This window comes from Scyliorhinus canicula, chromosome 11, assembly GCF_902713615.1.
Source record: "Scyliorhinus canicula chromosome 11, sScyCan1.1, whole genome shotgun sequence".
NCBI lineage: Eukaryota > Metazoa > Chordata > Chondrichthyes > Carcharhiniformes > Scyliorhinidae > Scyliorhinus > Scyliorhinus canicula.
In genome coordinates, this window is record NC_052156.1 from 41,487,136 (window position 1) to 41,513,748 (window position 26,613).

A 26,613-nucleotide genomic window follows, 5' to 3' on the forward strand; every position below is an offset into this window, starting at 1 on the left:
CTTGGGGGATGTCCCAGGCCTTGGGAGGCCACCGCGTGATCTGAAACTGGGCATGGTCCTACTGCCACTTGGGCACTGTCAGCCTGGAACCTTGACACTGTTGGGCTGGTAGAGCACTGCCAGAGTGCCAAGGTGTCCGGGTGCCAAGTTGCTCATGCCAGGGTTCATGCCCAGGGGTGCCCTGCCCTTATGAGGCGGCGTGAGGGTGGACCCGAGGACGCCCTAACAGTTAAGTTGGGGTTTGTCCCTCGCCTGAGGTATGGTGTCTAGAGGATGCGGTGGGGATGTCGAGGGGATGCCGAGGGTTCAGGGCGGCATTTAAAAATGGCACCACAATCTCTTCCTGCCCTGGCGAGCTGATCTCAGCAGGGCATTCCCAACGAAGGCCAGATAAAAAAAGAGTCCCGTTTGATATCGGGGCCATTTCCCGGCACTGCAGGCACTGAGAAACACCACGCTAAACGTGCCCAAAATGGGACTCTGTTTATTGGGTATTAAATCACCCATAATCACTGACACACCTCCCTTTCTCTTGCAGGATAAGTTGGCATATAAGACCATAAGACATAGGAGTGGAAGTAAGGCCATTCGGCCCATCGAGTCCACTCCGCCATTCAATCATGGCTGATGGGCATTTCAACTCCACCGACCAGCATTCTCCCCGTAGCCCTTAATTCCTCGCGACATCAAGAATTTATCTATCTCTGCCTTGAAGCCATTTAGCGCCCCGGCCTCCACTGCACTCCGTGGCAATGAATTCCACAGGCCCACCACTCTCTGGCTGAAGAAATGTCTCCGCATTTCTGTTCTGAATTTACCCCCTCTAATTCTAAGGCTGTATCCACGGGTCCTCGTCTCATCGCCTAACGGAAACAGTTTCTTTGCGTCCACCCTTTCTAAGCCATGTATTATCTTGTAAGTTTCTATGAGATCTCCCCTTAACCTTCTAAACTCCAATGAATACAATCCCAGGATCCTCAGCCGTTCATCATATGTTAGACCCGCCATTCCAGGGATCATCCATGTGAATCTCCGCTGGACACGCTCCAGTGCCAGTATGTCCTTCCTGAGATGTGGGGCCCAAAACTGGACACAGTACTCCAAATGGGGCCTAACCAGAGCCTTATAAAGGCTCAGTAGCACATCGCTGCTTTTATATTCCAACCCTCTTGAGATAAATGACAACATTGCATTCGCTTTCTTAATCACAGATTCAACCTGCATGTTTACCTTTAGGGAATCCTCGACTAGCACTCCCAGATCCCTTTGTACTTTGGCATTATGAATTTTCTCACCGTTTAGAAAGTAGTCTATGCTTGGATTCTTTTTTCCAAAGTGCAAGACCTCACATTTTCTCACGTTGAATTGCATCAGCCATTTCCTGCACCACTCTCCCAAACTGTCTAGATCCTTCTGCAGCCTCCCCACTTCCTCAGCACTACCTGCCTGACCACCTAACTTCGTATCATCGGCAAACTTTGCTAGAATGCCCCCAGTCCCTTCATCCAGATCATTAATATATATGGTGAACAGCTGCGGCCCCAACACTGAACCCTGTGGGACACCGCTGGTCACCGGCTGCCATTCCGAAAAAGAACCTTTTATCCCAACTCTCTGCCTTCTGTCAGACAGCCAATCCTCAACCCATGCCAGTAGCTCACCTCAAACACCATGGGCCCTCACCTTACTCAGCAGCCTCCTGTGTGGCACCTTATCATAGGCCTATAACTGCATAAAGCAAGACCTAACCAGCAGGAGCCAGGCATGTCTTGTGCCATTAAGGAGATGGTGCTGCTCAATAATGAAATGGCCAGATCTGAGGCCGTGACCAGCAGTGAAGCAAAACTCTTAGAAGATGATGGCATGTTCCTAATTAATACATACTTCCCTACAGTCCACAATCACCTCTGATTTGTAAGCTGCACATATCATAAGCCTGGATGTCTCACCTTGTGCCGTGTACTGCGTACCTGGTGGGTGGTGTTCTCACGTGTAATGGTGGTACCCATGTCGATCACGTGTAATGGTGGTAGCCATGTCGATTACACCATTACACGTGAGAATACCACCCACCAGGTACGCAGTACATACTCGTGCGACTCGGCCAACTTTGTCTACCTCATACGCTGCAGGAAAGGATGTTCTGAAGCGTGGTACATTGGTGAGACCATGCTGACGCTGTGACAATGGATGAACGGACATTGCGCAATAATCGTAAGGCAGGAATGTTCCCTTCCAGTCAGGGAACACTTCAGCAGTCAAGGGCATTCAGCCTCTGATTTTCGGGTAAGCGTCCTCCAAGGCAGCCTTCAGGATGCGCGACAATACAGAATCGCAGAGCAGAAACTTATAGCCAAGTTCCGCACACAAGAGTACAGCCTCAACCGGGACCTTGGATTCATGTTGTATTACATTCAACCCCCCACCATCTGGCCTGGGCTTGCGAAGTCCTACCAACTGTCCTGTCTTGAGACAATTCACACCTCTTTAACCTGGGGTTACCCCTCTCTCTGGATCTGTAATGACTTAATTACCTGCAAATGCTTGCATTCTAAGTATTGTTTTGCATCTTTGACTTTGTCTATATATATGTTTCTGGAACCTACCTCTTCATTCACCTGAGGAAGGAGCAGTGCTCTGAAAGCTAGTGATTTGAAACAAACCTGTTGGACTTTAACCTGGTGTTGTAAGACTTCTTTCTACTACTATCAAGTTGGACAGAATTAAAAGAGTCCAACAGGTTTGTCAACAATCTAGCAGGGGCTATACACAAACTTCGGAGCCAATCCTTCCCAGTATTGGAACTGGTAGTCAACCTCATTAGTACACTCACAGAACCAACCATGATGCAGTGTTTGATGGTTGGTATCTCAACTTGAATTGCAGCACAAGCAGAGGGCACCCAACATCTGAGTGCTGAAATTGAAGTTCTGAATAAGATCATAAAATCTCAACTTGTCACCATGATGGCATAGACTTTTTCTTTACAGCCAAAAATACCGTGGCTGGGTTAGATAGGTCTTTGATTACTTATAGAATCAAGGGATAATGGGAGTTGAGGCATACGATCAACTATGATTATAGTGAATGGCAGAGCAGGTTCAAGGAGGCATATAGAACATAGAACATAGAACATTACAGCGCAGTACAGGCCCTTCGGCCCACGATGTTGCACCGTCCTGTGAAACCCTTCTAAAGTCCCTCTACACTATTCCCTTATCGTCCATATGCCTATCCAATGACCATTTGAATGTGTTTAGTGTTGGCGAGTCCACTACTGTTGCAGGCAGGGCATTCCACGCCCTTACTACTCTCTGAGTAAAGAACCTACCTCTGACATCTGTCCTATATCTATCTCCCCTCAATTTAAAGCTATGTCCCCTCGTGCTGGACATCACCATCCGAGGAAAAAGGCTCTCGATGTCCACCCTATCTAATCCTCTGATCATCTTGTATGCCTCAATTAAGTCCCCTCTTAACCTTCTTCTCTCTAACGAAAACAGCCTCAAGTCCTTCAGCCTTTCCTCATATGATCTTCCCTCCATACCAGGCAACATTCTTGTAAATCTCCTCTGTACCCTTTCCAATGCTTCCACATCCTTCCTATAATGTGGCGACCAGAACTGCACACAATACTCCAAGTATTTTGTACAAGAGTTTTGTACAACTGCAACATGACCTCATGGCTCCAAAACTCAATTCCTCTACCAATAAAAGCTAACACACCGTACGCCTTCTTAACAACCCTCTCAACCTGGGTGGCAACTTTCAGGGATCATCTACTCATGCTCCTAATTCTTATGTTATGATATCAGTGCTCAAAGGGACTAGCAAGATCTCCCAACAATCTATCCTCCAGCAGGTTACTAGAATTTCTGTGATGCTGCCCCGAGGTAGTGGCTGAGGTTCCGTTGAGCAGGAACCTGTTCTTTCTCAGGACGAGAGCATTTGTCTTCCTAGCGTTGCCATTCTGTCAGTACATTGCTGTTGCCTGTCAGCCAGCTAACCCCAACTGCTGTCACTCATATAGAGATGGTGCAGCCGAAGCAATGTCTTTTGATCCAGTGCTGCTTGAGGATATACTGCAAAGCCATCTTCAGACTCCGCCATTGAAAGTCAGCTGTCTTCCATCAGCCATGCTACCGCAACGTAAGTAGCACTGTGAGGAGAACTCAAACTGACAAAGGCATCCAAAAGCCAAGCACTAACAATGATAAGAACATTTCTGTGTGGGATGGTTTGTTTGAGAAAAATGAGTTTGTTAGTGGTGTAGTTTATTTCAGCATTGTGGCAAACAGAACGCTGTGATGGTCAGTGATAGATGGAAGGTGTAGCCATCTCAGATGGCTACCTTCAAAGGACCATGGGAATTATGGCCAACCCAGGACTCAGAGAGACTCAGAGCTTGTATGTGTATTTGCAACCCAGATAGCTAGAAGCGATCGAAACCCCCGCTCGTTTGCATTCTAATGGCCCATTTCCCCAGAACAATAGGACTGCACTCAAGAAACCGATACAGATACAGACTAAGCGGCGCCACTCCCTTTACTCAGGGAGCCCAAACAGCCAAGGTCAATGACCTCTAAGGACACGCCCAGCCATCAAGGCACCCACCCCTTTATTGGCCAAAATCGAAGGCAGTAATCGAAGCCTGTCGAACTATTGAGCCCAAGTTAAGGACTGACCCAAAGACCGCAAAATCCCAGAGGGATAAGAAGAGACACAGCCATGTGCTCGGTCTCTCTTGGATCTGGCCTACGCCAGCCCAAGTGCAGCATAACGACCAGACAGACAAGTTCAAGCCCAACGATCACTACCAGACGGATGAGCCCAGCAGAAACAGAGCCACTTCTTCCACCCAGCCACGCAAGATCCGAACAAAGGCCTTGTCCATCTGCAAAGAGCCGGTTGCCTTGAAGGTAAGTATAGGTTATTATAGTTGTTAGGTGTAGTTTAACTTGTAGTGTTTTGTGTTGCATGTCGAAGTACTCCTTGTGTGCAAAAAAAAACATCTTTGAACTTGAACTGACTAACTGGCTGTGTGGTCCTTTGATCGATATCCGGTAAAGCGTTGTGGTGATATCATTTGATAACTGCCAACTCTGAAGAGCATCATTATTAATTGGCAACATTATTGATGCTGATTGGTGCTGAACAAGCTGCAGTGCGGAATACTGTACCCAACAAGACTCTGGGTTCAGTACGGCAATAAGGAACATTATTTTAACATGCTGGAGGACTCAGACAAGTTCATCCAGAAAAACGGGCTGGGAAGACAGCAACAAAGGTAAGGTGGTAGAATGGGGATTTGGGTTGGCGTTCACATCATTAGAGGATACTTTGGACAGCTTGGTAAATAAGGGAATGGGTTTGTTGCCTTCTCTCTTCTTTCTTCTCCTCCTCCTTCTTCTGCCCTGTTTCCCTGACGGCAAAGGCTGCGCCCCACATGATGGCAACATTATACATGTGTCAGCACACTCCAACAAATCACTCTGGCAGCAGAACCTTTGCTCGTTCTAGAGCACACCTAACACCTGCTCAATGATTTTACTTCTGACAGCACAGCTCTTGGTACATGTATTCTGTGAACATGTACTTTGGATTGTAAATCAGAGTCATTAGTTAGATGGTCAGCAGATCGCTTTTGTCACCCTCTGGTTTGACATGGTAGTTCAAATACTGAGGGAACAGCAAACTTGTGCGGAATAATAGGCATCATGACTGCTGCTAGGATACGTTCAACTGCATGATGTGCTGTGCATGCTTACACATCACTGCAGATTAGGGGCTGGTTAGCACACTGGGCTAAGTCGCTGGCTTTGAAAGCAGACCAAGGCAGGCCAGCAACACGGTTCGATTCCCGTAACAGCCTCCCGAACAGGCGCCGGAATGTGGCGGCTAGGGGCTTTTCACAGTAACTTCATTGAAGCCTACTCGTGACAATAAGCGATTTCATTTCATTTCATTCATTCATTTCATTTCATGTTACAAGTTTAAGATACAAGTTCTTTTAACTTGATATGTCTTCCATTGTTGTTCAGTCACATTTTATGATGCATAATTCAAACATTACCCTCCCAAAATCTATGTCAATTGTATCCTTGACAGCTGATCATGTAGGGAAAAATACATTTGATCAGAAACTTATCAGCTCTACAGTACCCATTTCTGCACCAATTGAACCAGCTGAACGCCCAAAATCCCTGACAGTGTATCAAAAAAGAAGACCCAGAAACTAACGAGCTTGGGGTAAGATCCAAACACGTGCATGAGATTCGCTGGCGCTGTAGAGTACCGCTCACTCCTGTCCTCCACCCCCGAGAAGAACCCACTCATACATGTCCTGCTCAGGTGTGCTTTTGCACCACCTTGAACTGGATTAGGCTTAACCTTGTACATGAGCATGTGAAGTTGACCCTGTGAAGAGCTTCACTCCACAACTCCCCCCCCCCTCAAAGAGTAAGCCCAGCTCATCCTCCCACAATCTCCTCCAACGATGCCTACTCCATCGTCAACATCTGCCCATAGACCTCCGAAATACTACCCTCCCCAACTTGGCCAAGGACAGGAGCTTGTCCATAAGCGAAGATACGGTACCAAGAGAAATGAAGGAAGTTTGTTGTGTAAAGAATCGCGCATCTGAAAGTATCTGAATACATTCCCTCTCGGGAGCCAGAACCTCTCTAACAACTCATCCAGACGGGTGAATCTACCCTCCAGAAACCTCTCCACACCCTCCCTGTCGCCCTGAGCGATGAATTTAAACCAGAGGGCACAAACTTATGATTCCAGCAAATTGGAGCCAGCAGTGACATAGAGCCCAGTTTAAAATAGTGCCTAAACTAATTCCAAATTCTCAAAATGGCCAGCACAACCAGGCTCGAAGAGTGGGGAAAACAGAAATGGCACAGTAACCAGTCCTCAGACTCGACCCTGTGCCCAAAACCTCCTCAATCCATCCCCATACACAGTCCAGGTCCTCGAACCTGCACTGCACCTTACCAATATCATGATAGCTGAGTATCACGCCCCCTTCGCACCAGGGAGAAGAGACCTTCCCATCACAAAGAAGTCAACTCGGAGTAATCCCGAAGGACGAAAAAAAAACGCCGTATCCCTCAGATCTTACATCTCCATGTGTCTGCCCTCCCCACATCCGTTCCATGAACACCAATAACTACTTTACCACCCCAGATGGACTAGAATTATCCAACCTAAGATCTAAATCACAATTGAAGCCCACCCGCCAGTAATTAACCAATGTGAATCAAGGTCACGGATCAACGGCATTATTAATGAATGCCATGTCATCCCAGTTCGATGCATGCGCATTGACCAATACTCCGGCGTACCCACCAGTGACCACTGATGATTACCTCCCACCTGGATCTGCCAAAATGTTACCAGCAGAAAAAGCCACCCTCTTATTAATCAACACAGCGGCCCCCACACCTTACAATCAAACCCCGAGTGATATACCTGCCCCACCCAATCCTTCCGCAACCTTGTTTGATCTTTGATTTTCAGATGGGTCTCCTGTAGGAAAACTACATCCCCTTACATCTCCTCAGGTGCACAAACACCTGTGACCTTTTCAACCTCCTACATTCCACATTATCAACTGGACAGGGGGCCTCTGAGCCACTCTCCCGAACCCAAAATCAGCCATATCCACCCTGTGAGGCAATCCAGCAGTGCCCCTATCTGCACCACCTACCGGCCCACCTTAGATGGCCGCTATGCCAGTGTAAAAATAAAGGATCTGTTACTGTCAGCAGTCCACCCCTCCCCCACTCCCTCCCACCTCCCCATTCCCCCCTCCTAGCTTCACTGCATCCAAAATACCAAACTAACAACCGGAGAAACAAAAGCCGTCCTCCTCCCCATCGCCAAATCCAAACCAACCCAAAACAAAAAGCCTGAGCCTAACTCAAACACCCACCCCCATGGTAACCAGCTGCAGGCATCTGCCCCGCTCTGCTCCCATTAACTAACAATACTGCTAGAAGAGTGGCCCCAAATATGGCCGAAACCAAAGTCAGCTAACCATTATATCAACAATCAGCCCCACTGCCCAAAGCAAACTTTAATACAAAACCGTCAAGGAACACCCAGCATCATCCCCCCCCTCCCCCCCCCCCACCCCAAATACAAAACTCCAGTGTAGTATGCAAGCCCCAAATTCAGCCAACAAAAAAAGAACACTCCTCAACAAGCCCAGGCACAACCCCAAGCCCTCCCACAATCCCAAGCCCTTCCCCACCTTACAGAAATTCTACAAAAAATACAAATATAGATGAACTTAACAAAGAACGAACAACAAACTCCATAGTTCACAACCACTTTAGCTCACCACCATTCCGTACTTCTTAACAAACTCATTCATAGCCTCTGGCACATTGAAGTAAAAGTTTTGATCCTTAGAAGTCACCCAAAGACGAGCTGAGTACACTACTCCAAACTTCAAGTTTCTCTTGCACAACGTGGCCCTGGCCTTGTTAAACGCTGCGCGCCTTCTCACCAGCTGTCCCAACATCTTGCTATATTCTGATGACATGCCCCTCCCATCTACAGTCTCAATGGTCTTTCGCCCACCTCAGGAACCACTCCTTCAGGTATCGATGAAACCTGACTGTAGTAATCCACGGGAGGCAGGAGTTCCGTCACCACACCAATATTTATTTACAATAACGTTATTACAGGAGCAGCTACAAACAGTGCTGCTAGCGGTCCAGTCAACTTAAGACTGCTCACAAAGCCTACACAGGTGATTATATGGGCCCCCTCAATGAGCTATCATTGAGGGAGCTCATACTCCAATTGGCCAACCAATAAAGCCAATTGGAGTTCATTACACTGACTATGATTGTCCCTGGTGGCTCCCCAGATCTGGGCTTCTGCCTCAGCGGCCGATGGGCTCAGTCAACTCAGAAGGGTTGAAAAGGCCTCCTCCCCCACCAACTTTCCAAACATCTTAGACAGAGTCTCCGTGGAGTTAGAGCACTCCATGCTCTCCGGCAGCATAATGGTCCTTATGTTTTGCCATCTGGAATGATTCTCCAGATCGTCAATCATGGCCTTCAGTGCTTTACGCTCTTCAGCCAGCAATGCCATCTCTGCCTGCAGGGAGACAATCCGATCAATAGAATCAGAGAGCGTCACCTCCACCTTCTGGATCATCGCCCATTGTACCTTTGTCCGCCGGTCCATCTTGTCCATGGCTGCCCAAATTGGGGCCAAAGGCCTCTCCATTTCCTTTTCCAGATCCTCAGTGACCGCCTACCGCTACTTCTTAAATTTGCTGGTCAAGAAGCTAACCAACTTCTCAGCTGTCCACTGAGGGGTCACCGGCTCAGCAGAAGCCGTCGTCCATGTTCCCCCTGCTGAGGCTCAAGAAACCTTTGCGTCTGACGCCAATGCCTTGCCCGACTTGTGTCTTGAGCTATTTTTACCAGACATTACCTGAACGAGGGAATGTTATTCCATCTAACTACACCAGTTTCTTCCAGAATAAATTGCCCATAAACCAGCAGAAAGAGCCAAAATCAAGTACCCTGGCGGGAGCCACCGCATGTGTGACTGCTCACCACATAGCTACCACAAACTTAGGAGAAGACTTGATGATCTGCATCCCTCCTTCTGTGGTTTCTTATTCCATAGGACATGACATGAAACATGGACTGATGAGCATGGCAACCAAGAGATTTTTGCAAAAGAGCTGAACTCAAGGGGTGTGCTAAGAGTGACATCCAAGTGTGGCAGAAAAGAGCCCTAGAAAAATTTATATTAATGGGAATTGGGGGAGAATGTTACACAAGTTAGAGTCAAATCTAGCACAAAGGAAGGTGGTTATGTTTGTTGGAGGCCAATCATCTCAACTCAAAACATATTTCTCAGGCTCGTATCCTAAGTATAAGTATCCTAAGGCCCAAGTATACTCAGCTGCTTCAACAATGAATTTCCCTCCATCATAAAGTCCGAAGTCGGGACGTTCGCTGATGACTGTACGGTATTTGTGACCTCCAAGATATTGAAGCAGTCTGTGTCCATATGCTGTAAGACGTCGGCACAATTCAGTCTTGGGCTGGTAACTAGAAAACTGTGAAGCACAGTGGTTATCACTGCTATCTCACAGCGCCAGGGGCCCAGGTTTGATTTTGCCTCGGGTGACTGTCTGTGTGGAGTTTGCATGTTGTCCCTGTGACTGCGTGGGTTTCCTCTGGGTGATCGGGTTTCCTCCCACAGTCCAAAGATGTGATGGTTAGGTGGATTGGCCATGATCAGTGCACATGGGGTTACGGGGATAACGTGTGGGACTGGGCCTGGGTAGAGTGCTCTTTCGGATAGTCGATGCAGACTTGAAGGGCTGAATAGCCTCCTTCTGCACTCGTAGGGATTCTATGAACATTCATATCACAATAGTGCAAGGCAAGACCATGTCCAGCAAGGGAAAATCTAACCAACTCTCCTTAACATTCACCATCACTGCAATCACTGAATCCACCACTATCAACATCCTGGGAGTTATTGACCAGAAATCTAACTGGATTAGTCATGTACAGGTTGGGAATTCTGCAGCAAGCAATGCATCTCTTGACTCCCCAACGCCTGTCCACCAAATGCAAGGCACAAGCCAAGTCTATGACGGAATAATCTCCACTTGCGTGGATGAGTGCAGCTCCAATACTGAAGCAGATCAACATCATCCATACATAGTGGTCCATTTGATTGGCACCCAATCCACCACCTTAAACATTTACTCCTTCCATCACAAACGCACAGTGGCAGCACAGTGTACCATTAACAAAATGCACTGCGACAACTCGCCTAGTCTCCTTTGAATGCACCTTCCAAACCTGCAACCTTTAACATCTAGAAGGACAAGGGCAGCAGGTGCTTCGGAATATCACCACCTGCAAGTTCCTTTCCAAAACACTCACCATCTTTTCTTGGAAATATTATTACTGTTTCTTCACTGTCGCTGGGTGAATAATCGGAAACTCCTTTCCTAACAGCACTTTGTATATATGAAATGAAAAAAATGAAAATCGCTTATTGTCACGAGTAGGCTTCAAATGAAGTTACTGTGAAAAGCCCCTAGTCGCCACATTCCGGCGCCTGTTCGGGGAGGCTGGTACGGGAATTGAACCCGCGCTGCTGGCCTTGTACACCATTCAGACAGCAATGGTTCAAGACAACGACTCTCCACCATCTTTGCAAGGGCAATTAGAGATGGGAAATAAATGTTGGCCTTGCAAGTTATGGTCATATTGCACAAAATAATGTAAACAAACCAGGAGCAGCAATGGCAGCAATGTCTTTTTTTCTGACTCTTTATCCTGCACTTCATATTGGACAATCCCTACCATCCCTAATACATCAACAGCAGTCTTACAATGCTTCTTAGTTAGCTGTGGCTCAGCTGGTAGCCTTGGAGTTGGAACAAACACACACAAGCGCATGCATGCACACACTGACATGTGTCCCTTACTGCAGGACCAGAAGCTTTGCATTCCAGCCCAACACTTGGACTTGTTGGCCATGGAAAGAGCAGTTCAACGGGCTGATAATCAGCTCGGGAACCCTTCTCCCTGGACCCACTATTCCCCAAATGGTAAAAACAGTGGGTGTGAAGATACGCTAAAAACACACACACTCTGCTCCACTACTGGCCATTGTCTATTCAGCCACTATTTTCTCCATGTTACAAAACTTTCTCCCAAAATGTGAATTCCTTGTCACCTCCCTTCTTGCTTTCAAAGGCTTTCTTAATACTGTGCCCTTCAATTATGCCTATCTTTCTTCAGTCTTTTTCACTTTTTATTTCTTCGTCAGTGTCAATCTGCTTAGAAGTTGCTCTCTTGTTCTCTATGAGAAGTGCAATATAAATGCGAGTTGTAGCTACGTTATATACATTAGCTGAAATAGGTGAATAATTTTTGCTTTACAAGATCTACCATAAACGATCAAGATATATGCAGAGATTAGACAGCCTTATACAAAGTCAAAACATTCTTTTTATTCTCACTCACCCATGTCTCACAATCATCATTTCATAGGTTTGGATCATTTTATCCAGGAAAGGCTTCACTGGCTGGACATCTTGCTTATTACTGCATTCAATGGTACACTCAAGAAAAAGCTAAATTATGAAAAACACAAGTATTAATCTATTTACCAAAGGTAAATGATTCGAGGAAAGGAAGACCTAATAAAGAAAGGGGTGGAAATAAATTTTCAAAAATGCTTAGTGCAGTTGGGAGGACCCTAATTAAGTAAAAGAAAATGATGTTCATTTGGATTTTCTCATCATGATCTGTTACCATAATTACATTTAAGTTCCAGGCATTTGATTCAAATTACATAAATCACTAAAAAAAAATCCCTACCCGGTAATCAGCTTCAGGAAGTTCAACACCTGGAAACAGATCACTTGTGATACCATTGAACAATGGAATATCATGCGACAGGAACTTGGGCTCATTCACATCCTTGATTGATCGCAGCAACTAAAGACAAAATGGAAATATATTGCTTTCTTATGTTGTTTAAACAAAACCATTAAAGACTGGGTAGTCCATCCCTAATTGCCCTTGAACTTGGTTTGCTGGGTCATTCCGGAGGACAGTTGAGAATTAATCTCATTGTCTTGGATTTGGAGTCACATGTAGGCCAGATCAGGTAAGGATGGCAGATTTATATCCATACAGGGCAATGGTGAACCAGTTGGGTTTTTATGACAAGCAATAGTTTCACCATCGTTTACATTCCATTTGTCTTTCTGTCCATGACATGTTTGTCAATCTTCAATGACTGTTGGCCCTCTATCCAGCCTCACTGCTCCACACCACCCCCTTCTCTCCATCATCCACAACAGTGTAAATCTAATCCCATCTTCTCTTCTGTCTAGCTTTGACAAAGAGTCATCCAGACTCTAAACATTAGCTCCCTTCTCTTTCCACAGATGCTGTCAGACCTGCTGAGGTTGTCCAGTATTTTCTGTTTTAGTTTCAGATTCCAGCATCTGCAGTAATTTGTTCTTATCAACAATGTTAGTTTCATGGTCACCATTACTGATATGCACCATTCCTGGCAGCATATTCTAGATTTATTAATTGAATTTAAATTCCAGCAGTTGTCATGGTGGGATTTGAACATATGTCCCCAGAGCATTAGCCTGGGTTTCTGGATTACTAGTCCAGTGACATTGCCACTGTTCCTCAATTCCCATTTAGCCTTGTGTTTCTGTATTTCTCTGGACAGATGCTCCCTGGTCTATTGATTGAAATAAAAACAGAAACATTTGGAAATTTAATTCTCAGTGTCCACAGTATTTTGCTCCTCATCTTAAATGTACTTACTTAACAACTTACCAAAACATCTTCATTCTCTATAGGGAATTTTAGCTTCAGGTTGCCAGCTGCAACTAAAACAGCTTTAACTGCACGCATGCCATAGTCGTAGTGAAATTGTGATGAAAGCTGCTCCGAACACAACCTATAAGTCATCACTATTTTCACAGACAATGGCTTGGCATTGAGGAAGCCATATGAGTAGAGAGATATTTCAGCTATCAGTGCATAATTAGGAACCATCATAGCTACTGTCCGGAATAGAACCTATTAAAAAAAAAAAGAAATTTCAGGTGCAGAGATCGTCCGTTACCACAGAATCAGCTCCCACCATCCTTTCAAGTAACATATTTCAGATCATAACTCGTTGAGTAAAAATAAATCTAATTTTCCCCCTAAATATTTTTGCCACTCTAGGCACGCAGAGGTAATGTTTTCACTCCTGTTGGTCAGTTTGACCGCAAACAACATATCTCAAAAACTAGTGGATAGATTTCAATGAAACATGGTATATAGACATGGTATGGTCCGAGGCAAACTATTTTTTGATGAAAATAAGGATCCAGATTCAGATCCTGGAGTTTCTGAATTATGTATTAACATTAGAAGATGGCATGAATTGCCAATTTAAAAAAAATGTTGTGGGTTGTTTCATTTAGATTGTTGTTCATTAGTGTAGAGTCTTGTGATTGTCTCAGCTGCTGTGGTGATAGTTGTCACAGCTGCCAAACTATAGGCAGAGTTTTCCGAGCAGGTTATTAGATGTGGATTGGACTGGAGACTCCTTCAGTGAGGTGAAAGTCCTTAATAAAAATATTTATTTTTCAGGTTTAAAGTTACCGAGCATCAACTAGGCAGGGAAATATCTCAAGGAAGAGTTGTGCAATTGTGTTGAGTTAATTCAGTGTGACAGAAGGATGGCATGGTGGCACAGTGGTTAGCACTGCTGCCTCACGTGCTGAGGACCCGGGTTTGATTCTGCCCCCGAGTCACTGTCCGTGTGGAGTTTGTACATTCTCCCCATGTCTGTGTGGGTCTCACCCCCACAACACAAAGATGTGCAAGCTGGGTGGATTGGCCACACTAAATTGCCCCTTAATTGGAAAAAAAAATAACTGAGTACTTGAAATTTTAAAAAATACAGCGTGACGGAGGTAACAAGTGCCCACTTCACTTGTTTTAAATCTATGGGCTGGACCATTTTCTCCTGCTTGAGTAGAATCCATGTAAAGATTTTTTTTGCAAATGGTCGCAGACTTTAGTCCTGATCAATTAGTCTATGGGAGAAATTGCTAATTTTCTTCTGCACTGATTAATAGCCCACCTGACCGAAAAGGAAAGACAAATGGTTCCCTTTTTTCTTGCACGCTTGAATATTTTAAATGCTGGGAGAAGGGCATTCATCAAGGTTGAAGTCTTGGAGAAAATTCTCAGGGGTCTGAGGCAAACTTAATCCTGGGAGTTTGGTATGCTAAAAAAGAGAGGGTCACATGGCAGGATTCTCCATTTCGGAGACCATGTTCTCCCGCCAGAGAAGAATCACTCCAGGTCTGCACTGACGCTAGGAGCGATGCCCAGAATTGATTTACTCTCTGCCATATAAACGTACGCACGGCGGGGAGCTCCTGGGATTCTGTTCGGAATCCCACTATTGGGGCGCGATTTTGAGTAGGCGGCCCGATACCAAGGCCCAGTAGCTGGTCCACCTCCCTCCACAACACAAATCCTGAACCCCCCCCCCCCCCGCAAATGACAAGTAGGGGCCATCCACCCCCCCTACCCCCCATTACCCCCACAGGAATTTCTGCTTCACCCCACCCCCATAGCATGCACGCATGGGGTTGAGCAGAGCCCCCAATGACCCCAAACAGACCCCCACATAGTGACCCCCCATATCAGAGCTGTCCAGCCTATCAGAGACCTCCACCATCAGTGCCCATGACCATCAGTGACTCCCCCCCCCCCACATATCAGAGACTCCCCTCAATAACAGAGTCCCCCCCCCCCTATCAGTCACCTCTGCCTGGAAGTCAAAAGCAGTCTAGGCAGAAACAGTGAAAATTCACTGCATTTTTGTTTACCTGTTCTTTATACCTGCTGCCTCAGATAGAAGTGTAGATAGCAGCAGCTATTACTTCATAGAAAGCCAGAACATATCACAAGGCTTTAAACACTCTCAAATCCTATGATCTGCAAGACTTCTATTCACTTTCAAAGAGAAGTAGCTGTTAGGCCATACAGCCAGATTTCTGAACTGTTTGTTTTCATTTCCCTTCACGTTTGAATGCATCTCAAGTACCTTTTGTGAACATAATTGCAATGTTTATAAACAGCTATCCATGATTGATAGGTCGTCACCTCGTCACCACATCAAAATCAGTTAAGTGCTTTCTGCTGAGAGGAAGAGAAAGCACTTAGCTCCTCAACGCTTATATGGAACTCTGATACTGGCGGGCAGCGGAGAATCCACCCCATAATGTGAAAAGGTACAGTACGTTAATAGGGTGTGATGGTAAGAGAGTGGTAGTCAAACTATTAAAGTCCATTTATCTTGGTTAATTGGGATTGATTACAAATTTTCAGAATCTGATCAATTAGACGATTAAATATCCTGTATTTAAGGTTACTTTGTTTGTTGAATAGGCAGAACAGAAGAGAGCTGATTTAATTGGAGAAATTGTAAATGAGGGCTAATTAAAGATCGGTTAGAGGACAACCCAGAGCAGACTACGTGGTCATGGACACATGTGGAGCTTAGAACTTTCAACTTGTCTGGGTGTTTGCTAGAAGAGTTTTTAGTTGCAATTAGACCTCGTGTGGTTTGCACTGAGAGACATTAATCAAAATAAATAACTGTTAGACAGACCTGCAGTGCAAGTACAGTAAAACACTAACTTTATCTTTAACACTGATCACTTAGAAGGTGGGTGAGGCTTAATCACAATCAGAAACCTGTGAGGAATAGAAGCTGGAACATTGCCTAGTTGAAAGCAATTGGGAGACTCTGTATCAGGCCTCACCAAGTCCCTTTGCAAAAGAAAGTAACCAGCAGTTTGGAAAAGTAATCATAACAAGCGACTGAGATTTCCACAGTCGAGAGGGTAAATAAAACTTTTATCTCTGAGACGAGCTGGAACTGAGGAAAATTCTCCAAAGAGCTGTGCCGTGCTTATGGGTGGTCCCTACAGAAGTAAATAATTTTTAAGATTGATGTACCTAAGAGAATTTTTGGAACCCAAGAAATAAACCAGAGTGCCTAATATATGTGTTTGTAAACAATATTGTTAATAGTACAAATTTTACTTAATTATTTTATATACCATAAAATTTTGTTGTTAAAAATGTGAAATCTTGTGTAGTTCTATTGATTAAAGAGGTATTTGTATTTCACTTCTGTTAATTGTCCCTAAACAGTTTGTAATGATAGGCAGAATGAAAATGACACACAGAATAGGGTTTTCATATGAGAAGGACAACTGCCTACAGTGACGCACTTATACTATGGTGATGTGCATACCAGAAGGGGCCAGATAATGCAGGCATCCGACTATTACACGGCAAACAGGGAAAGCTACTGGCAAGTTCAAACTACAAGAGGCTGGTAGTTTGGGTTATCCTTTATACATTTGGCTCATGACTTATCCACTGTAACCAATCTTTGCTGTAGTCAGATCCATCAACAACAGTATTCAATCAAGTGGCAGCTAGAAAAAATAAATCAGCAAATAACCTGTAAATGTGCAAACAAATAAAATAATGTGTACCTTCAGATTATCAGGCAATTCAGAGCGTCCTGCATATCCTGGGTTCATTGTAATAGCAACAAAACAATTTGGATTTAGTCGTAGCTCAGACCCCTCAAATAGAAAGACCTCAAGATTGTTTTGGATTGCTCTTTGGATGCAAAGGATCTGCTGAGCCACTACAGATAACACTTCCAGCTCAATACGATTAAATTCATCAAAGCATGCCCAGGCACCTGAGGATGCCAGTCCTTTAAAAAACTGAAGAGAGTATAATAAAGCTTTACACAACTATAATATTTCATATAATAATCTACATAATTTGTCAGAACTGCTACATAGTTGAAAGGTGCTAAGTATTTGGACCATTAAATGAAAAGGAAGCACTGTCAGGCTAACCATGTGCACATGTACTGGTCTTATCTCAAGCTTGAAGGTTTCTGGGTCTCCTTCTTCAGCACCATGTTGGCGATTCTGAAGATTGAGTTGGAGCCCTGTTCTTACTAGCCATATTTGGGGTGTCAGACTCACCGGAACTACAGATGGGCATGAGGACCAATGTCCTTGCCTTCACCTCGCTGATTGCCCAGAGGGCAGTACTGCTGGGGTGGAGGTCTCCACCTCCACCCAGTGCCTCAGGGAATCTGATGGAGTTCTTATACCTTGAGAAAGCTAAGTATACTGTGAGGGGAGCAATCAAGGGGTTCTTTTGGAGATGGCAGCCTTTTATTGTTTGTTTGAAGGAATTGGTTGCCGTTAGTTGTTAAGGGTGGGTGGGGTGAGTTACATTTAGGTTTTGTGAGGGGTTGTTGTATTATTCAGTTTTTTATGGTTGATGTATGTAAATCTTTTCTATTTTGCATTTTATAAATTGAGAAATTTTAATAATTTTTTTTAAATGAAAAGGAAGCAATGGTCATTCCACAAGAAAGGAGAAAAATAGCCTGTAAAAAAGGAGTGTTTCATGGTGTAATTTTGGTTATATTCTCCTTTGGGAGAATCGCGCCCGGAGTGTTTCACTCCGGCGTCGGAGGCCGCTCCTCGCCTCCTATTCTCCCCCCCCCCCCGGGGGGCTAGGAGCGGCGGCGCGTGAATTACGAGCGCCCGGCCTTGACGCTTGCGTCAAAGCGCCACGCCGGGAATGACGCGGCCGGCGGCGCCTAAGTGACGTCAGCCACGCATGCGCAGGTTGCCCGGCGCCAACCCGCGCATGTTCGGTAGCCGTCTTCCCCTCCGCTGCCCCGCAAGACATGGCGGCTTGATCTTGCGGGGTGGCGGAGGGAAAAGAGTGCGTCTTTTAGAGACGCCGGCCCGACGATCGGTGGGCACCGACCGCTGGCCAGACGTCTCCTGAGCACTCCCGTGGTGCTCGATCCTCCCTCCGCTCCCTATAGGCCACACAAATACCGGTTGCGCGCTGTTCACGCCGGCAGTGACCAGGTGTGGTTGGCGCCGGCGTGAACCGGTCGGGTTCGGCAGGCCGCTCGCCCCTTTCACTTTCACGAACTTCAACCACACCATGGATATATTTTGAAAAAATCAATTACTTTTCCCATAGCAATGTAGTCCAATCCATCAGAGCAGTTGAAGACAACACATTGTACAGCAACGGCTTTTGCCAAGTCTTTAACAGATTCTGTCTTTCCTGTCCCTGCAGGGCCTTCAGGTGCTCCACCCAAGTTCAGAAAAAAGGCTCCAATCTGTCAAGAAGAAAGTGATTTTGTCAAAAATTTCTCCACAACATCCAAGAATGATTCCACATTTCATGTCCATAAAAATTACATTTCTTGTTTAGTGGACAATCAGTACACAGTCATATCCATCCATTACCTTCAGGTTAAATCAATGTTTATATGAAGGATTTACAAGTACCAATCTAGAGAAAATACACATGAAACAATGGATTAAGGAAAATCATCAACCAGCCATGGACAAATAACACATGAGACTCTGCTGGGTAATTGTAAGAAGTGGGAATTGAACCTGGGACCCTGGCGCTGTGAAGCAACAGTGCTAACCACTCAATTAGCATACTAACTGCCTAACTGACTAAGCTAAGGAACAGGAACTCCAGTGCAGAAACATCTTGTGATTGGTCCCATCCTCAAGCCTTGCAAAGGGCAGATAGAGTGAGAAAGGTAAATTAGGAACATCCAGAAAACATGCACATCTTATACAATTGGATCTCTGCATTTTCTAGGGATTTGGACAGGCACTCCAAAGTTATAGCACATCTTATACAATTGAATCTCTGCATTTTCTAGGGATTTGGACAGGCACTCCAAAGTTATAGCAGAAGGCTGGCAAGTATCCCCGGCAAAACTCTGATTTGCATCTTTGGAAAGAAGAGAAGCTAAATTTAGAGAAACGACTTTGTGGTCCTCCTTTAAGAACTTACCAAAGTACGGTAGCATCGGTCTGTCAGTGGGGTAATTACCAGTCGTGGTGAGTTACCAAGATATTCATAAGCATATTTTACATCGCAGTTAATGATGTGAACGCGGACATTCTCATTTTGCCAGTAATACCGAAGTTGAGCAAGCCATTGGAAGTCATTCTCATTTGTGACCCCTGTTCGAAAAAATTGGTAAATTTAATCAGATACAGAAAATACACCATACATAAAATACAAGAAAAAAAGAGACTTGCATTTATATAGCACCTTTCATTATTTAAGGATGTTTCAGTGCACTTTCTGGCCAATGACGTACTTTTTCAAGCAGGCTCAAATAAACAGCAATGTGAAAATGACCAGATAATCTCATTTTATACATATGGTGATTGAGAGACAATTATTGGCTAGCACACGGGGAGTATCTCCCGTTCTTCAAAATAGTAAAATGGTATCTTTTAGGTCCAACTTGGAAAGTAGACAGGACCTTGACTTCAAGTCCCATCCAAAAGATGGTACATCTGACACTGCAAAGGAATATCAGTCGATATTTATGTGCTCAAGTATCTGGAGAAGAACTTGAACCCACAACCTTCTGACTCAGAGGCTAGAACGATACAAACTGACTCATGCTTCATAGTGAATAATGTCCTCTAAGTGATATTCATGTTTATTTACAAATCTTAGGATGACCTTCTGAATACCTTGTTTAATCATGTCTTCAACAACATCTCTGGAATGTACATCAATGGTTACTAAGGCACCAAGTGTTATACGAGTCTGTTTGGAGAGTTGCCCTCTTACCAGTTCCACAATATCATGCAGCTGTTTTTGAAGTTTAGTACAATATTTTTTCAGACCCTAAGGAAGAAACAGAAGAAGGTTTAACATTTTTTAAGCAAATCCTATAACTTATTTGGTGAACTTTGCCCAAGCATACAACACCTGGACCCTTGCAGCAGTTCCTTGAAATATGATGAATAGACAAGCGTTGGTCAAGTGTCACGTACCTATTGTGTAATAGCTTAAGACATGTTTTTTCTCTAAATTGTGAAAGCCCAATTAAATCACGTGAATGGTGCTTGCATCTTATTTGGGTTAAGTCTGCTGCTAAACCATTCTTTATATTGAAAATGTTTTTTTGTAATTACTGGTTGAAAACCACCAAATTCTAATTAAAAGAGCAGTTGCTAAAATCGCTGCTAAGAGTCAAAAGACTCTTTTAATTTCAGCACAGACTTGGATATTGCATGAAACCTCCAGATAATCCTTAATTAAATGACCATGGATGGATATGCGCCCTTGAAAGAATATGCTGAGACTAAACCATTTGTGGAATTTACTCCACCCATTGTCTGTGCCCTTACCAAATCTCAAAATCCAGATTTTCACGGGCAGAATCATGTAGAGGCATTAGGGGTCTCACCTGTTGGCTGGAGAGCTGGTGAAAAACTCTTGCTACCTCTTTTCAGGAAGGTCAAACATCACACAAATCAGGCAGTGGTGATGCCAGCAGTGACCTTTCCCTGGAATTAAGATCCCAGGGTAGATCCCAGGGTAGAAGTTTCAAGAGCTGCCAAATTGGCAAACATAGTCTCTTTAAAAAAAACACGGTTGTGGTCAAATGAAGAGTGGGGATAGAGGGGAGTCATCCTACATTGTCCTCACCTGATTGTAACAGGGCCATATAGTTAAAAGTAAAAACCAAACTAAATAATAATGAGACTCCAAGGATAATTAAAGACATAAGGGAGCAACTGAGGGTTAGAAAAGAGGCATACATTAAGTGCACTGGTAGCAGAGGAGTGCATGATAAGAGAGTACCAAGAGATCAAATGAGAAGTCAAAAAAAAAATTAGAAAGGCAAAGAGGGACTATGAAATTAAATTATCATAAAACATAAAAGAAAATAGCAAAATATTTTACCAGTACATCAATAAAAAAGGCTGTGACGGGACCATTAAGGGATTGACAAGATAATATCATAACTAACAATTGGGAGATGGCAAAAATATAATTATTTTGCGGGCATTCTGTAGAGGGAAGACATGCACAAGGTGGCTCCCGCTAGGGTACTGTTCTTTTAGTCCTTTATGCTTAGTATTAATGAGTTTTTTCATTTAAAAACCCACTTGTTTAATAGAATAAGGTACCTATATAGGTGAAACGCCTAGAAAACCCAGGGGGAAAGTCCTGAAAATAGAACTTCGTCAACGAAATCAGAGGCTTCTCGGGGCTCGTCGGTGGAGAAAATGGCAGAGCCAGTTCTGTGCCTCCAGCCACTCCGCTAACGGCTGAGATGCCTATTAGCACCTGTGGGAGTGAAGCTGGCAAAGAAGTGGGCGGAGTGCAACAAAGCCAAAACAGCTCTGTGTAAGAGGGGAGTCCGGTTTGTGGTGGTGTACCCGGCGCAGCTAAGAGCAACATTTGATGGAAATACTTTTTTTTTTTAAGTGTTGGAGGTGACAAATTCCTTTGTAAAGAAGCATAGGCTGGCCGCAAGATGATTGAGCTTTTTGGATATTGAGGGTGGGCACGTTGATATTGGAATTGTTTGGGGTTCCTTGTTCATGCCTGCATTTTTCTGATCTTGTTTGGGTTGAATGTTTAATTTTATGTGGGATTTTGCTCTATTTGCTCTAACGGTTGTGTAAATATATAGCTTCCTGTTGGAGTATTATGTTTTAATGGGTTTTTATACTCTCTGTCCTTTTTCTGTTAGCATTTCTCTTCACTCTTGGCGGGAGCCGCCCTGCTAGCCGAAGAGTTAGCACATCGGAGCGGTGCGGTGGGGGTGCAGCTTATTATATTAGTTCTGTTTTAGATAATGAGCTGAGTGTTTTTGGTCTGTTTGGGGTTAAGATTATTAGAAGTAGATTTTAGGATGGCTTCCGTTGGTGGCCATGGAGTGAACGGTTGCACATTTAGCAGCTCTCGCCTCTGGTGGTCTTTTAAAGGCTTTTAAGCTGGGTTTTCGCAGGAATTTCTCAACATAAATTGATAAAAGTGAGAGGAGAAGGAGGCGACCCCCAATTTATGGAACCGCGCCCAAAAAATAGTCGGAAAAGAAGAAATCAAAGGATGGATGGAAACAAAACTCAGAAAGCAGCGGGTTTAATGACAATAAGGCAAAGTTCGGCTGCGTCTACCCAATGGACGATGGACCAGTTGGTCGAATACTTGGATGGGAAGTTCGCCCAACATCGCAAGGAGTGTGCTGAGGACCTGATCCAGGCGGTGGCCTCGATTAAGGAGGTGGTCAACCGGGTGGAGGAGAAATTGAAGTCTCGGCGACAGGAGATTCAAAAGCTGCAGAAGCAGGCGATGGAATAAAAGGAGGAGTTCGCAGCAATGGCAATGGAAATTAGCATTCTACAGGAGCGGCAGAAACGGCTGTTGGAGAAGGTGGATGACCTGGAGAATCATTCTCGAGGCAGAATACCGGATCATCGGTCTACCAGAGGGAAAGGAGGGATCAGACATCGGTGCATATGTGGGGAAGATGCTGGAGAAGCTGATGGGGGAAGGTTTGTTCCCCTTCCTGTTGGAGGTGGACCGGGCCCATAGGGCTGTTTTGCATAAGCCCCAGGGTCGTGAGCCCCCGAGGGCGATTGTGGTAAGGCTGCATCGGTTCCTGGACAAGGAACGTATTATGAAGTGGGCCAGGCAGACAAAACGGTGCACCTGGGAAGACTCAGAGATCCGGGTGTACCAGGATCGGGGAGCAGAGCTTGCAAAGAGGAGGGTGAATTTTAATAAAGACAAGACATAAAATTTGGACTGCTCTACCGGGGGCCTTCTCTGGGTGACCTATGAGAACCGGGAGCTATATTTTGGCTCGCCGGAAGAGGTGGAGGTCTTTATGAAAGACAAGAACTTGATGGATGCGTAAGGACTTTAAAACCTAAACTGTGGTGGACTGAGTTTTTTGTAAGAAAGTGAAAAGTGAAAATTGCTTATTGTCACAAGTAGGCTTCAATGAAGTTACTGTATAAAGCCCCTAGTCGCCACATTCTGGCGCCTGTTCGGGGAGGCTGGTACGGGAATTGAACTGTGCTGCTGGCCTGCTTTGGTCTGCTTTAAAAGCCAGTGATTTAGCCCAGTGGCTTAAACCAGCCCCATAGTGGGGGGGGGGGGGGGGGGGGTTTGCGGTCCTTTCGGGAGGAGAAGGGCTTTTTCTGCTTGATTTGATTGAGATTTGTTGTTGTATGTGCCGAATTGCAGTGAAAAGGGATTTGAGCTGTGATGTTTTTTCTCTTCTGTTGGAAAAAAGATGGATGAGTTTCTGTATGCATAATTTTTTTCCTACCCCATTTGATGTCTTTTCTATTGTTTTGATTCTGTTTGAAGGTGATGGGATAGATAAGATTCTCTTAAGGGAGGTGGATGGGCCTATGTGCCTGGGCCTTGGGGGGGATTGTTTGTTTGTTTTTTGTGTTGGATGTTATTGTGTTGAGAACTTATGTTAAGGGGGCGGTGGGGGGGGATATCCAGCAGGTTGTAGAATGTGAGGCGCCGGGGGGAAGAGCTGCTACGCTAGCTGGATAGCTGGTTAACGGGAGCAAAGTGGGGGGAAAGCTGAGGAGAGATGGAGTAGGGGGGAAGGGGGTGTGGGAGGGGGGGGGGGAGGGGACTGCTGACGAGTAAGGGATTTTCGGGGGATTGGAGATGTAAAGCAGGGGGTAGATGATAAGATCTGTGAGCGAGTGAGGGAGGCCATTCGGGGTACATAAAAAACAATGATACAGGAGAGACTGCAGTGGGAGTGGTTTAGGAGGCATTGAAGGCAGTTGTCAGAGGGGAATTTATTTTAATTCGGGTCCACAGGGAGGAAACTGAGCGGGCAGAGCTGGATAGATTGGTAGGAGAAATTTTAGAGGTGGACAGGTGGTATGCGGAGTCTCCGAATGAGGATCTCCTGAGGGAGCACAGAGACTCCAAATGGAATTTGGGCTCCTTTCCACAGGTAAGGCAGAGGGACAGCTGAGGAGGGCAAAAGACAATGTATGAATATGGGGAGAAAGCTATCAGGATGATGGTACATCAGCTGAGGAAGCAGGAGACGGTGAAAGAAATAGGGAAAATAAAGGATATGAGAGGGAAGGTAGTGATAGACCCAGGGCGGTTAATGATGTGTTCCGTGAATATTATAGTTGGTTATATGAGTTGGAACCCCCAGCCGGGAATGAGGGTATCAATCAATTCCTAGAGAGGCTAGAGTTCCCGAAGGTAGATGAGGAGCTGGTGGAAAACCTGCGGGGCCCAGTTTGGCTCGGGAAGGTGATCGATGGGTTGGGGGCGATGCAATCGGGTAAGGCCCAGGGACCTGATGGACTCCCAGTGGAATTTTTAGAAAAAGATCCCTGGGTTACTGGGGCCGCTCCTGGTTAAGGCTTTTAACGAGTCGAGGGAGCTGGGAGTACTCCCCCAATGCTATCACAGGCATCAATTTCTCTAATCCTAGAGCGATTTAAGGACCCGCAGAACAGTGGATCACACAGGCCAATTTCCCTGCTGAACATTGATGCTAAATTGCTGGCAATGATCTTGGCTTCTCGAGGACTGCGTCCCTGAGGTAATTGGGGAAGATCAGACAGGATTTGTGAAGGGCAGGCACCTTATGTCCAATATCAGACGGCTTCTTAATGTCATAATGATGCCAGTGGAGAGGGGTGATGTTGAGGTGGTAGTAGCCATGGATGCGGAGAAGGCTTTCGACTGGGTGGAGTGGAAGTAACTATGGGACATTTTAGGCAGGTTTGGGTTCGGACAGGGATTTGTGTATTGGGTCCGGTTGTTATATCAGGCTCTGGTGGCGAATGTAAGAACCAACCAGTCCGGTCAGCGTACTTTAGTCTCTGCAGGGTCTGCAGGGGGTCAAGACAGGGATGTCTGCTCTCCCCATTACTGTTTGCCCTGGCCATAGAGCCCTTGGCAATGGCCCGTAGATCATCAAATGCCTGGCAGGGGATAGTGAGGGGCGGGGGGTGGACCACAGAGTCTCTCTATATACGGACGATTTGTTGATCTATGACACAGACCCGATGGGGAGATGGCCGGAATCATGGAGATACTAGGAGAATTTGGGTGATTTTCAGGTTACAAGTTAAATATGGGAAAGAGCGAGATGTTCATGATCCAGGTACGGGGGCAGGAAAGGAGACTGAGGGAGTTGCCGTTCAGAGTGATTGAGAGGAGTTTTAGATATCTGGGGATTCAACTGGCTAAGAATGGGGGCAGCTTCATAAGTTAAATCTGGGCAAAGCGGTGAATCGAATGAAAAGGGATTTCCGCAGATGGGACATGCTCCTGCTGACGCTGGCGGGGAGGGTCCCGATGGCAAAGATAACAGTCCTTCCGAGACTGCTCTTCTTTTTTCAATGTCTTCCGATTTTTATCCCAAACGTTTTTTTTAGGAAAATGAACGCAGCGATATCGGGTTCTGTGTGGGCGGGTTAAACTCCGAGAGTAAAGAAGGCACTCCTGGAAAGGGGTCGCAGAGCCCTCCCGAGCTTTATTAACTATTACTGGACGGACAACATATCGATGGTCAGGAAGTGGGTAGTGGGGGAGGGGTCAGTGTGGGAGCAAGTGGAAGCGGCATCCTGTAAGGGTACGAGTTTGGAGCCCTTACTGACGGCGCCCCTGCCGTTTTCGCCGGTGCAGTACTCTATGAGCCCTGTGATGGTGGCAGCCCTTAGGGTTTGGGAGCAATGGAGGCAACACAGGAAATTGGAGGGGGTGTCGGTGTGGTCACCGATTTGTAACAACCACCGGTTTGCGGGGGTGGGGGGGGGGGGGGCGCTGGATGGGGACTATAAGGGATGGCAGCGGGCAGGGATTGAGAGATTTGGGGACCTATTCATGAGCAGGTTCTTTGAGGAGGTGGAGGACAGATGTGGGCGGTGTGGGGGTAGCCTGGCAAACCATGTACATATGTTTTGGGCATGTCCAAAATTGAGGGATTCTGGCAGGGATTTGCAGACGTTATGTCAGAGGTCCTGGAAGGAAGGGTAACTCCAAGTCCAGCATTGGCAATACTAGCGTTATCGGACGATCCGGGGGCCAAGGGGAAGGGAGGGAGGCCGATGTTTTGGCTTTCTCCTCCCTGGTGGCCCGGAGACGG

General features: G+C 45.5%; 1 protein-coding gene across 1 annotated transcript in view; it reads right to left on the reverse strand.

The window, feature by feature from the left end:
* dnah12 (dynein, axonemal, heavy chain 12) overlaps positions 1 to 26,613 on the reverse strand; it is a 385,091-nt gene that overhangs the window by 213,915 nt on the left and 144,563 nt on the right. Inside the window, exons 24-30 of the mRNA XM_038812830.1 lie at positions 20,192 to 20,348; positions 19,494 to 19,666; positions 18,643 to 18,795; positions 17,117 to 17,356; positions 13,374 to 13,619; positions 12,390 to 12,509; positions 12,033 to 12,142 (exon numbers count right to left, since the gene is read on the reverse strand). Of these exons, the coding sequence (XP_038668758.1) occupies positions 12,033 to 12,142; positions 12,390 to 12,509; positions 13,374 to 13,619; positions 17,117 to 17,356; positions 18,643 to 18,795; positions 19,494 to 19,666; positions 20,192 to 20,348 (1,199 nt within the window). The remainder of the gene's footprint in view (positions 1 to 12,032; positions 12,143 to 12,389; positions 12,510 to 13,373; positions 13,620 to 17,116; positions 17,357 to 18,642; positions 18,796 to 19,493; positions 19,667 to 20,191; positions 20,349 to 26,613) is intronic.